General features: G+C 39.7%; 1 protein-coding gene across 1 annotated transcript in view; it reads left to right on the plus strand.

The window, feature by feature from the left end:
- The window catches only part of NRDE2 (NRDE-2, necessary for RNA interference, domain containing), a 28226-nt gene extending 18593 nt beyond the window's left edge, over nt 1-9633 (plus strand). The window contains exons 9-14 of the mRNA XM_064713483.1: nt 932-1107; nt 1800-2186; nt 2548-3476; nt 5672-5810; nt 8130-8201; nt 8840-9633. Of these exons, the coding sequence (XP_064569553.1) occupies nt 932-1107; nt 1800-2186; nt 2548-3476; nt 5672-5810; nt 8130-8201; nt 8840-8965 (1829 nt within the window). The 3' untranslated portion in view covers nt 8966-9633. The remainder of the gene's footprint in view (nt 1-931; nt 1108-1799; nt 2187-2547; nt 3477-5671; nt 5811-8129; nt 8202-8839) is intronic.
- Nucleotides 9634-12221: the final 2588 nt, after the last annotated feature.

The raw sequence follows: 12221 nt of genomic DNA on the forward strand, positions 1-12221 counted from the left end.
GGATACTATTGATCACAAAAATATAGAGAGAGTAAAAATCTTGCAACTACCTGTTTGCTTTACCTGAAGTTTAAGAAGAACTGGGATTGGGAGTGTTTCAGATGGCAGATGTCAGGATCAAGAATTTGGAGATGGTGTAGAAATAGCTTGATTTTTATAATGCAGGCAACCATCAAATTTTGAGGGCAATTTTTTTCCTCAGCAATAAAATGAAACATCTCTACAAGCTTTCAATTTGCCTATAGGTGCTCATCAGTTTCTGCACAGAATTAATATATTGGTGTCAGAGGAAAAATATGGTAATTATATCCAGTAGTCCAGAAAGATTATCATAAAAGTGGGATGTGGTTAAGCACGTCCTTTAGTGTATGTGTGTGTGTAACCATGTGGATTGTTTCATCTGCACATTATTAAAATGTTGAAAATACCACTTGTTAAAAGCAACATGGCCAAACATGTTTTGGAGTGTTTAATATTAAAATACCATTTTTTATGTTCAGTGGTTTTCTCAAAATATTTTATGCAAACTAGTATTGATAGAACATACTTGAAATTTTATGCTCAGGTATGAAGTGAAGAATGTGAATGGCATAAAAGGATGACTGACTCTTGGCTGTTGCTTGCAAGTTGCTGTTGATAAAAGTGCTCCACAGCCTGTCAGTGATTTTTCTTCTCCTCTGTGAAAAGTTTGAGTGCTGACACTGATTCACAACTTCTAAAAGTTTGGAAGCTTCCTACCTTCCTATTACAGAGTTGGTGTCAAAACCCAGAACTGTGATGTGGAAAATCTCAGCTAAGTCTTGTGTGGTTTTTTAATTAACTATATTTATTTCCATTGTTAAAGTAGTTAAAGTGTATGCCATGCCTGGCCTTTGGATTTGGTGGGATAATATTTCTTTAATAATGTGTGTATATATTGATTTGATTTTAGATGATGAAGATGAGGAAGACATAGATGAAGATCAAGAAATAAAAGATAAAACTCTTCCCAAGTGGCATATTTGGTTGGATATTGAACATTCCCGGGAGGCAAGGCACTGGTTACCTTGGAGGCCAGACAAAACCAAAAAGGAAACTGAAGAAGATTGTGAAGATCCAGAAAGACAGGTCACTGTGATAAAATAGAGCAAGGGGAGATGATAATACTAGTTATGCTTTAATTTTAATTCATTGCCATGTTTGTGGATATTTAGAAGAATATATTGTTTGGACAAAAGATTTTTTTCTTTGAAATTCAAAATTTGCCTGAGGTTTTGTGCTGAGACTTCTGAAAGCCATGGGAAGCTCATGGTAAACTTTGGAAAGTCTGCTGGCAAAACAGTCTGTTTGCTGTTCAGTGATTCCTGTCATCTGTGTGGAGAAAACTCACAGAAATATGTGCTTAAGAAGAGATGTGCATTAAATAAACAAAGATTTCATTGCCTTCAAGTCAGATAGTTGGATATTTTTTATTCCTTGGGAAATAGGTCAAGTCAGGCATTGATCTTCAAATTTGAATGTGTTAAAAGGCCTATGAATAAAATCTTCCAGACCTTCATTTTGTACATTTTCTGTGGAGGTCTTTGTTGTTCACAGGCAAAAAATCTCTTGATAGCAAATTTACAGTCTGACTGGAAAAACAAATTGTTTGTTTAACTTGTCCATTTTTAATTTGAATGACGTTTTGATACTATTTAATGGTAATTCTAAATACTATGGATTTGAAAAGGTTCTTTAATTGCAAAATTGTTTAATTGCATAAAGTTTTGCTGCTTTTGATTGCATAAATTAATGGAGTTTGTTTTAATTTGGATTTTTAGGTGTTATTTGATGATCTTGGACCATCTTTAATCCGTCTTTCTAATCCAAAGCTTCAACACCAACTCCTGTACTCTTTTTTGCAATTCCTGGGAGTTCCATGTACAAGTAAACTCTTTCCTTCCAGTCTCTATATTGCCATGGATGAAAATAACATCTTTGACAGTGTGCTTTATGATGATAAACCACTGACTTCTGTTGATTTTCCACTTTCTGGATTCAACAGTATTGGTCATATGGATACAATGGCACGAGGGAGACATCAGATAGGCCACTACAGAGAAGGGGAGGAGTTCATACAGAATGTCTTCCAAGTTCTGTCCCAGATATTTACAGGAAAGGAAAAATCTAACCTGGCCATTTGTTGGCTACAGTATGAAATATCTAAGGTAATGAGGAGTCTGCATATAATCAATGTTGTGATGTGTGGCTTTCTTCTGTAATAATGTTTATATTGAATTTAAAAAAGTCTTGAGGAAAGTTGTCTTGCAGGACTAAGTGTTCATATCAGGAAATGTCAGTTAAGATTGCACAACGGGGAAGAAGAAGAAAACCAAAAACCCCTTTTCTTCAGTACATGTTAAAGAGTAGCATACCTGTAGCAAACGATTTTTTGAAGTTTTGCATAGATGTTATTATATGACAATATATAATTTTGTAATTATATTATTAAAAATTGCTTTGAGAGGCTTTGTTCTCCTTTCTGCTTCCATCCCTCTTAAAATATACTCTGTTTATTTTTCCCTGCAGGTAATTCAGTGTCTCCAAGCAAAAAAGAAAAAGAAGCTAAAAGCACAAGGGAGGAAAAGTAAAAAATTGGCCAAGAATTTTCTTAAAGCACCTGACAACCGAAACAACCTTTCTCTCTGGAAGCTCTATGCCTACCTGGAGTGGCTGCTTGGGAACACAGATGATTCCAGGAAGGTGTTTGACACAGCTCTGTGCACAGCAGGGACAGGAGGACTGAAGAGTGCTCAGCTCTGCAGCCTCAGCCTGCTCTATGCTCAGCTGGAAGTGGAGCTGCTGGAAAGCCTGGAGGGAGCTGTCACCTCTCGTGCTGTTCATATATTGACCAAATTGACTGAAAACGGACCCTTTGTGCCCTATAGTGGACAAGTGTCACCTGTCAATGTCTTGAAAGCTCGTAAAACATATGAGCATGCACTGCAAGATTATTTAAGTCAAGCAGCAGATTCTGATCAGGGTCAGGCCAATGATACTGATCAGCTGGTTAACCTGGTTGGTTGCTATGCACTGTTTCAGTATTTGACTGTTGGGATTGATGCTGCAGTATTAATATATACGCAGGCTTCAGAAAAACTTGAAGTTTCTGGTTCACAGAAATGTGAAAATACAGGAGAGAATTTTGGCATTCTAAATTTTCCCACTGCTCTTGAAGCTGTCACACTGCTGCATACAAATTTACTGAGATTCCACATGAAAATTAGTGTTTATCCTTTGAATCCCCTGCGAGAGGCACTGGCAGAGGCTCTGAAACGGTATCCTAGCAACCTTTCCCTTTGGAGGTCGTACATCCACATCCAAAGGAAGTCTCACTGTGCCAGCAAAGCACGAAGATTTTTTGATAGTGTCACAAGGTCTACTAACTCTTTAGAGCCATGGCTGTTTGCAATCCAAGCAGAGCAGATGAGAAAAAAGCTCACAGAGAAGGTCCAGAGGTAACACCTTGCACCTCCTTGCAATTATGCTGTTTTGAATCTGTCTAATCACTCAACAGAGGAGAGAAAATACTGTCACAGTTCTCATTTTGCAGGTGAAGAAGCTGTAGCTGCAAGAGCTGTAGCTCCAGCTGTAGCTGGAGGTTTTTTGCTCAAGGCTGAACAGTGAGTCAGTGGCAGAATCTTGAACAGAATGAAAGCCCTGGGTGATAGCCTTATGTCCTTTCTCCTGAGCCAGATTGTGTTTGGGTTTGTTTGATTACTTGCTACTAGCATCAGGATGGTACACATTTCTTTAAGGAATTTTTAAATAACTAAGCCTGCTTAGATGGCCAGGATAGACAGTGAGTTGAGAAACTGCTGCATTTTAGTACTACAGCAATAAAGAGCATAATACAGAGCTATGCTGCAGTTCTGCCTGAGCTGGCTGCCCTACTTTACTCCTGAATCACAAATACAGTTGTGGCAGATCTGTTTCCATAGTGAGTCCTTGAGAGTTTGGTTTTCGTGTGGGGCTGTTACTAGGTAGAAGAGGCTGGAAATTCCATGAATTCACAGTGGTCTGGGCTCAGATTTTTTGCTCCTGAGAAAGGAGGAAAGGGTAGGAGATAAGGGGAACAAGGTACTTGTTCATTCTTAGAGCTTAACTATTAACTATTGTCTTCTCATTGTTTGGAGCTGCCTATCCACTGCTGCCTTCATATCTGCAGTGACATGGACAGCTTGGTTGTTTGTGTCTGCACATGGCAGCAGATATCTGGGAAACAGTTCCCTGGAAGTTTTACAGGGCTGTAAGCTCACAATATTCACACTTGGTGAAGTTACACAATTACCAGTATACTTACAAATGATGGTGCATCCACTTCTTTGATTGCTGCAGGCTGGCATCAGGCATTCAGACATGATAGTGACGTTCCTGAGCTCATAGTCTGTCATCCTAAATTGTTATAAGAATTCTACAGCCAGCAAATGTAAAGGATTGTGATTTGATTTACTGTTAATTTCTGACTAACACTATGATAGGTTTTCATTATTGTCACTTGGAACTGAAAATTTCAGAATTATTTTCCCTGTGAGGTTGAGTTCCTTTCCAGATTGTTCACTTCCCTTATAGATTACATTTATAGGGGACAAGTTGGGTGTTGCAAGAGCAGAGCTGAACTACTGCTGAACAGGGAGATAAGTGGCCTGTCAGTCATGCATAAAACTAATGGTTTGTGATGTTATGATAAAATTAGAAAATGTCTGTGTTGTGTCTGACTATTTCATATTCTGGTTTGTATTTCCCCTTAAGCCCATGGAATTCAGATGGAAAAATGAGCACAAAGGGTAAAACAGGAATGTTTTTATGTCACTGTTAGGTACAAGGTTTCAAATGCTTGACTCATGCAGAGTAGGTTACATAATTTTCCCTCATGGCACAGGTCAAGATGAGGGGAAAATTACTTCAAAGACACAAGAAATAAAAGAGATAGGTCAGGAGCCAGGTGTTACTGGTGAGTGGAAGCTGGCAGGCTCAGAGAACATGCACAGACAAGTGATGTTGCCATCAGTGCTCCAGTCTGTTTGTCAAGCTCAAGCATCAAAAGTAAGGCAGTCTGTCTCAGCTGTTGAAGGAAATCAGTGCTTGGGTGAAAGCTGTGTACCTGCTTTTGTGTTCTGCCTGGAACTTAGGGAATTTGAATCTCTGGGTGAAAATTACTGTTATCATTGTGGTTGAAATCCAGAGTTGGAATTTTGACCTTGATCAAAGACCAAGGCTTTGCAAAAGTGATGGGTAAATTTGAACAAACTTGCCTGGGCACCAGAAGAAGATGTGCTCATTCAGATTTGAATTTCTTTTGAGCTGCTCTGCCAAGCTTGGAATGATAAATTATCTTGGAGGCAGGCTAAGATGTTTTAAGATCATATGATAGTGGATTTTTATTTTCAAAGAGAAATTATTTTTGAACATATTACATGAATTTTCACCAAAATACTGAATTTTGTATTTTTTTCCTAATTTTCCTATTTAGAAATGCATTGATTGCATTAGCAAGTGCTAAAAATCTGGTTTATAACATTGAGTTTATAGCACACATTACAAAAAACCTGGCTATATATGGTGCTGTGAACAGAGGCAGTGCACTGTTCTTACCCAGATGTGGTCCCTTGGCTTGGGTTTAAAGGACTGTTGTTTGTTCTCTGTGTTTCAGGGCAGAGGTTGGTGAAATACATTGCACTATTCCTGAAACTGGATTAACAAATCGGATTGTGGCTCTGTTTGAACATGCAGTTCAGAGTGAAAATGGTACCCACTGTCCACTGCTGTGGAGAATGTATTTGAACTTTATGGTAAGAAGAAAAATATCTGTTTTGTTTTGTTTTGCCATATTTGGAATTCTCATCAACACAGCTGGAATACTGCTCAGAAAAATGAATACTAAATGCTGCCATGCCTCTCTGATTTGCAGGGTGATATATTTGACTTGTACTGCTCCTTATTGTTGGGAACATTAAGGAAAAGGTAATTCATGTGGATTAGGAGTAATAGCTTCTGACAGTGTAGTCTTAATATAGATGCAGACATTGTGTCTGTCATCTTACATAGATAAAAGTATGTCCTGAGATGATAATGGATGTCAAGCTGCTTTCCAGTGTAAATTGGGTGCAGGAATTTGCACTTCTTGTTGAACTTGGAGGTTTCTGTCCACTGATTCCTTCACCCCATTGCCATCCCTCTGGATGGCAGCATGACCCTGTGGTGGATCAGCCCCTGCTCTCAGCTCTGTGTGGTCTGCAGGCCTGCTGAGGGTGTGCTCTGCACCGTGAGCCAGATCATTAACAAAGGTGTTCAGTGAGATTGGTCCCATAGTACCAGGGGCACTGCCCTGGAACCAGACTTGTTCCACACATCACCACCCTCTGGGCCCTCTTGGGGACAGCTTTCTCACTGTCTGTGCATCCAGTTCTTTTGTCAGCTGCTCATTTAGGAGGCTCTTACAGGAGACAGTATCAAAGGCCTTGCTGAAGTCCAGATAGAGCATGTCCACTGCTCTCCCCTTATCCACCAGGCCAGGCATTTCATCATGGCAGTTTATTGAGTTGCTCAGTGAATTTTAGTGAATTTACACTGTCTGTGCTGATTTTCTTCTCACTCATGTGCCTGGAAATGGTTTCCAGGGTTGGCTGTTCTGTCACCTTCCCAAGGCACAAGGTGAGGCTGACCAGCCTGTAGTTCACTGGGTACATCTCTTCCCCTTCTTGAAAGCAGGAGTGATGTTTTATTTTCTTCAGTCTTTGGGTCCTTCTCCCAGTTGATGTGATCAATCAAAGATTGTCAAGAGTGACCTTTCAGTGACATCTGCCAGCTCCCTCAGCACTTGAGGTGCAGTTCATATGCAAAATAAATGCATGGTAGGCAAAATGCATAGCTATAGCTTCTGTACTTGCCTTCAATTTTGACAGTCTTTTGATTCTTAAAAGCTGCATATAAAAGTTACATTAACTGGCATTGCAGCTTAATGCTGAAAAGCAATAATGTTTGTTTCTTCCATAGTTCCCCATGGAAGTACAGAAATAAAATTATTTAGTCAGCTTTGCCATCTTGGTTTTCTTGCTGCTCCAAAGTACAATATGGAAGATGAAAACATTCAAGTAATAACTTTCATTCCCCAGAGTTACTCTTCTGTTCATGTCCCCTGGTGTAATAAGCTGTCAGAGGGGGATCAGCAGTCAGAGGGCTGTGAAATAGAGAGGAGGCAGGGGAAGGAATCTTGTGCTGTGTTTAAGGTCTCTTGTGTGGGACTGTTAATTTTGACCATTTCTAAACAAATAAATGCTTGTAAATATTTTATACAACTTTGTATGTAGGAATGTACAAGTGAATTACTGTTATTCTTTGCAGATTAATAATGACACCCCAGTATGCACAAATACCAAAGATCAGCCATTATGTATTTTATCACTAGTGCTCCATTCATGGAAGATACCTTTTCCACAAGAGCAACAAGGAGTATTTACTAGATGCTAATAAGATGGAGGCAAATACAGTAATAGCTTGGACTAGCATTGTTTAGAGAAGCAAAATCAATCAGAAACATTTAAACAGACAAAGTCATAGAAATTGTGATCGTTCAGTATTACCCTAAGTTCCATAGGTCTGTTTAGTCTTAGGTGATGAACCATGGGTTAGGTGAGTGGACAGGGATGTGGGCTGGAATCTGCCTGAAGTGCCAGGCTCAAAGGCTTCAGTCAGCAGCATTAACTCCTGCTGCAGTGCCACTGGTGCCCTGGGATTGACACTGTGCCCTTCAGCATCTTCAGTAGTGATCTGGGTGGGCAGAGAGTCTGTGCCACCAGCAAGTTTGCATCTGATACCAAACCAAGAGGAGTGGCCAAAGCACCACGTTCTGCTCTTGGTCTGTCCAGGTTCCTTTGAATAGCTGAGAGTCCTTGTTCTCTTCCTTATCTTAAAGTAAAGCCTTGAAACTCCTATAAGACATCTGCAGAGTGTAATCTGATAAAATACATAGCTACCAAAATGTATAATAAAAATGATTTCTCAACAGAAGAACACTGAGCTTTTCAGCAATAATTTCTTTGTCTCAGAAGTAATGGTTTCAGCATTTCAGCTATTACTGCACTGAAGTATGAATGTTTTTTATCACACAGGCTTCACTGGGAAAAAAAGAAAAAAGTAAAGGATTGTTTTATAAAGCTCTTCAAAACTGTCCTTGGGCAAAGGTAAGCACAGAAAACAAGTAAACTTGTCATCATACTTTAATTTTTGAAGTTCTGTATTTGAAAATAAAGTTTAGCTTTAGCAGTTGTTGTAAGAAGTTATACGCAAATGAAAGGAGAGGTTTTTGAGGCAGTCATGTTAGGATTTTCTGCAAATAAGAGATGTATCTTAAATGGAGCCATGATCAATAGCCACTGCAGTTTGTGTTTCAGGACAGAAAGGTGCTGTGTTGAGGCACAGCAGTAAGAAATCCTTTGTGATCTAGAAATGATTGAGTCTTTCAGACTTTTATCATGAGCATGAGATTATCAGAAATACATAGCTAAATAAAAATTTATTTATGTAATAATACATAAAAATTATTGAGAGAACCTGCAACTCCTCGGGTAATGTCTGTATTTGCTGCAAATGCTCCAGTGCCTCTTGACCTCCATTGTATCTTTTTGAATAAAGTTACTCAGTATGAGTTAGAAAAGACTTTGATTAAACAAGCACAGAAGGAGTGCTAATTCTGTTCCTATTACCTTAAATAACACATGGTATTTCTTATGCTCTTGCTACAGAGTTGTTGCTGTGTACTTACTTTATACAGTGTTTCTTGCTAGAGGTAGCACAGAAGATGTTCTTGCTGTCTCTGCAGGTGCTGTACATGGATGCAGTGGAGTATTTCCCCGAGGACCTGCAGGAGACGCTCGATCTGATGACTGAGAAGGAGCTGAGGGTGCGGGTGCCCATGGAAGAGCTGGATCTACTACTGGAGATTTAAAAGCTCCTGGAAGTACAGAAGCTGCTTCCAAAGCTAACAATTAGATCCATTTTCATACAGGAACTCTGTTGGGACTTGGGTACTATGTACTTGACATTTTTTTGTTGTTAAATATTTTATATAAATTCCTATCAAAATGGAGTTCTACTACCTGCAGGTATTCTGGAATCAAGGATTGCATTTTGCCCTTAATAATGGATGCATTTCTCTGCAGTGTTGCTGGCTCCCACAGGACAGCCTCTTTAAATAGCCTCCTGTTGGAAGTTGCCTGCATTTCTTCCTCTATTGTTTGAAATTACATTCCCCAGGGCTCAGTAGAGGTTCAGTACATGCCAACTATGGCTTGATGAGCAGCACAGGAAATAAACATCTGCCAGATGGATGCTCCACTGTCCTCCACTTGGCAGACTTCAGTAATTTCCTTCAGCATGGTATGGCTGGCATATGCAGCTGCCAAGCCAAACAGCCATTACATCTGTACATATACTGTAAAAGCTAAATTTTTGTTTGAGCAGGCACCTATTTTGATATGTTTTGACAAATGACCATTTAAATGTAAATCTTTCTGAAAAATATACCTGAATATTTGAAAATTCAAAAGTAACTTGTTTCTTATGTATTAAAAATAGAACTGAGTGTATTAAAAATGAAAATGTGTCCATAATGCATCTCTAAGCAGCTCACTTCTAAACAAACTTTTGTAATTAATTACTGGCTTTGACTCAAATCCAGGCAGTTGTTGTAAGAGAAGTAGAGGTTTGATCTGTATTTGATTCTCCTCAAGAAGGCATAGTCTTCTATGATGATTTTAAAAGTAGCTTATAGTCCATGAGGCTTTTAGCAAACTCCTAGAGAAGTAATATGAAATATGGTAACAATTTACAGATACAGTTATGTTATATATTTATTTTGTAAAACAGAACATGCTGAAACATGTAATGGATTGTTTAGCATCCCAACTCTTGAGAGCCAAGGACTCAGAAACTGGATTTTCATCTGAAACAAGTATACCTGCAGCCACAGAATATCCAAAACTGCTTCAGACAGCTTCCATGAGAAAACAAATTGTCACTAGCAGCACTGAAGCAACTGGGAGCATCCAGCTGGTGAGATCCTATTACACATGAAACTGTGTCTGAATCAAGACACACAACTTCTAGCTCGGGTTTGCCACCATGGTGCAAGATAGAATACACTTTACTCCAGGCTGCATTTCATTTATTCCTTTCTAAAATTATTTTAAATATTGCAGGGAATATGTATAATTTTAAATGGCATTACAGCACTTCTGAAGAGCCTTATAATATTGATGTAGTTTCAAGTGATGCTGGTTTTGCTGTAATCAATTAGTCTTTGTGAAAAATATGGTTAATTTTTTACTTTCTACAAAAATGACAGAGCTCCTGAATTGGAGGTAGAAGTTACTCTGTACCCTGCACAGTACCAGGACAAATTCTGCCTGTGTTTGTTAATGCTTTGCCATCACAGCAGAATGCCATTTCCTCTAAAGCCCTGAAAGGGCCATGGGGAGGGGGAGAACCTTGACTGTGCTCCTGCTTAGTCACAGAGGAACCCAGGTTGAGAGGGACCTTGAAAGATCATCTGGTCCAACCTTTTGTGGCACAGGGAGCGTGGATGAGATTAATAAGCTCTGGCTGAAGTCACATTTGAAAACTTCCAGTGATGGCAGCAATGACTTCTGTATCTGTCACTTTTCTGTTCCTCCATGCATCCTGGCCCAAGTCCTTTCCTTTGCAGTTTCTCCCAAAGCAGCACTTGGGCTGCTTCCTTCCTTTTGATGGTCAGAGGCTTCCTGGAGCAGGTCCTGCCTTTTAATTCAGTCCCCAGTAGCTTTCCTGTCCTTGTGGGGAATATACTTGCTGTTCACTTTCTCCTGATATTTATTAATTTTGTCTTGTCAAGTTCAGAAACTCTGGCAAAAGTGGCAGCAGTTAAATTCTGCTGCAAAAGCTAAGAGCTGAATGTTCAAAGGTGTGTTTTTCAGTTCCTGTGGTGGCAGACAGGGTACTAGAAGAAGTCCTTGGGTTCCTTTAATGCAGTGCAGCTGTTCTTCAGGGAGCTGAACCCATCTCTTTGTGGCTGTTGCTTTGAGGCAGGAATAACAGCCATGTCCCTAATGAAAGTGCCTTGCCATGCATGTCATACAGCTCTTCAGCCCTCAAGCAACAGTGAGATCAAGTGCCATGATTAGGAAGTGCTAAAAAATCCCTAGCTTTTTGTGACCTTTCCAAGGAGACAGATCTCCTAAGATTTATAAGAATGGGTAATAAAACTTGTTTTTCTAGCTTCAGATGAAAAACAATTCTATTTCAGGATTTCTGTCATCCAGATTAAATAAAGAATTCCATTCATCTGTAGGGTTCATTTTTAACAATGAGGCACATAATTTTTACAGAGAAGAATAAAATCTCTTGGCCCTGCTGCTGCCATTGTTGTTGGAGCACTGGCAGTGAGGGAAGGCATTGCTCTGGGTGTAACACTCCACTCTCTGTTACTGGCCTGCATTTGCTCCCACAGAAAGTTCCCAGAACAAAGACTGCATAATGCAAAACTGGTTTGCATGTGGAACTTATATAAACCTTAAAGATCACATGTACAACATTTGGAAATCAATTCCTTAGAACTTAACAAGCCCTTCCCAGGGAGTACTACACAGGATACTTGGTAAGTAGGACCTGCATGGCTACAATGGAGCCAGTGGACACCTGGCCCCATGGGAATGGAGCTGTAGGCAACAGAACTGTCCAGGGGGAAGAATTCAAGGTTGTGCTGTAGAACAGCAAGCCTGGCACATGTAGCTGGGATTTCTCTGTGCACATCTGCTGCATGCCAGACCCTGCAGCTCCAGCACTGGGCCTGGTGCCTTAGGAGTGTGCACATCCTGCCATGGGGCCCTTGAACCTGTTCCTACTGCTGTCTCTTTTCAGATGTTTATCTAATGAACTGAAACCCTTTTGGGAAAAACAAATTTATAAACTCTAATTTTAAAAGTACCCTATCCAAACATGTTTAGATGTTTAAGGTAAGATTACTAATGAACATCCATCTTGCAAGTGCTGCAAGTGCTAGAGATGGGTACCTTTAAAGTGTGTCTCACTGTTACTCACAGTTGCATACTTGTCATTGATTTTCATGTATAAATGACTGATGACACTGAGGTTACTCAGAAGTGACACTTGTCCTATTAGCTCCTAAAAAAAGATATAAGAAGGTAATCAAGAACAACAGCAGTGCT

Source organism: Zonotrichia leucophrys, chromosome 5 (genome assembly GCF_028769735.1).
Source record: "Zonotrichia leucophrys gambelii isolate GWCS_2022_RI chromosome 5, RI_Zleu_2.0, whole genome shotgun sequence".
In the NCBI taxonomy this organism is placed as follows: domain Eukaryota; kingdom Metazoa; phylum Chordata; class Aves; order Passeriformes; family Passerellidae; genus Zonotrichia; species Zonotrichia leucophrys.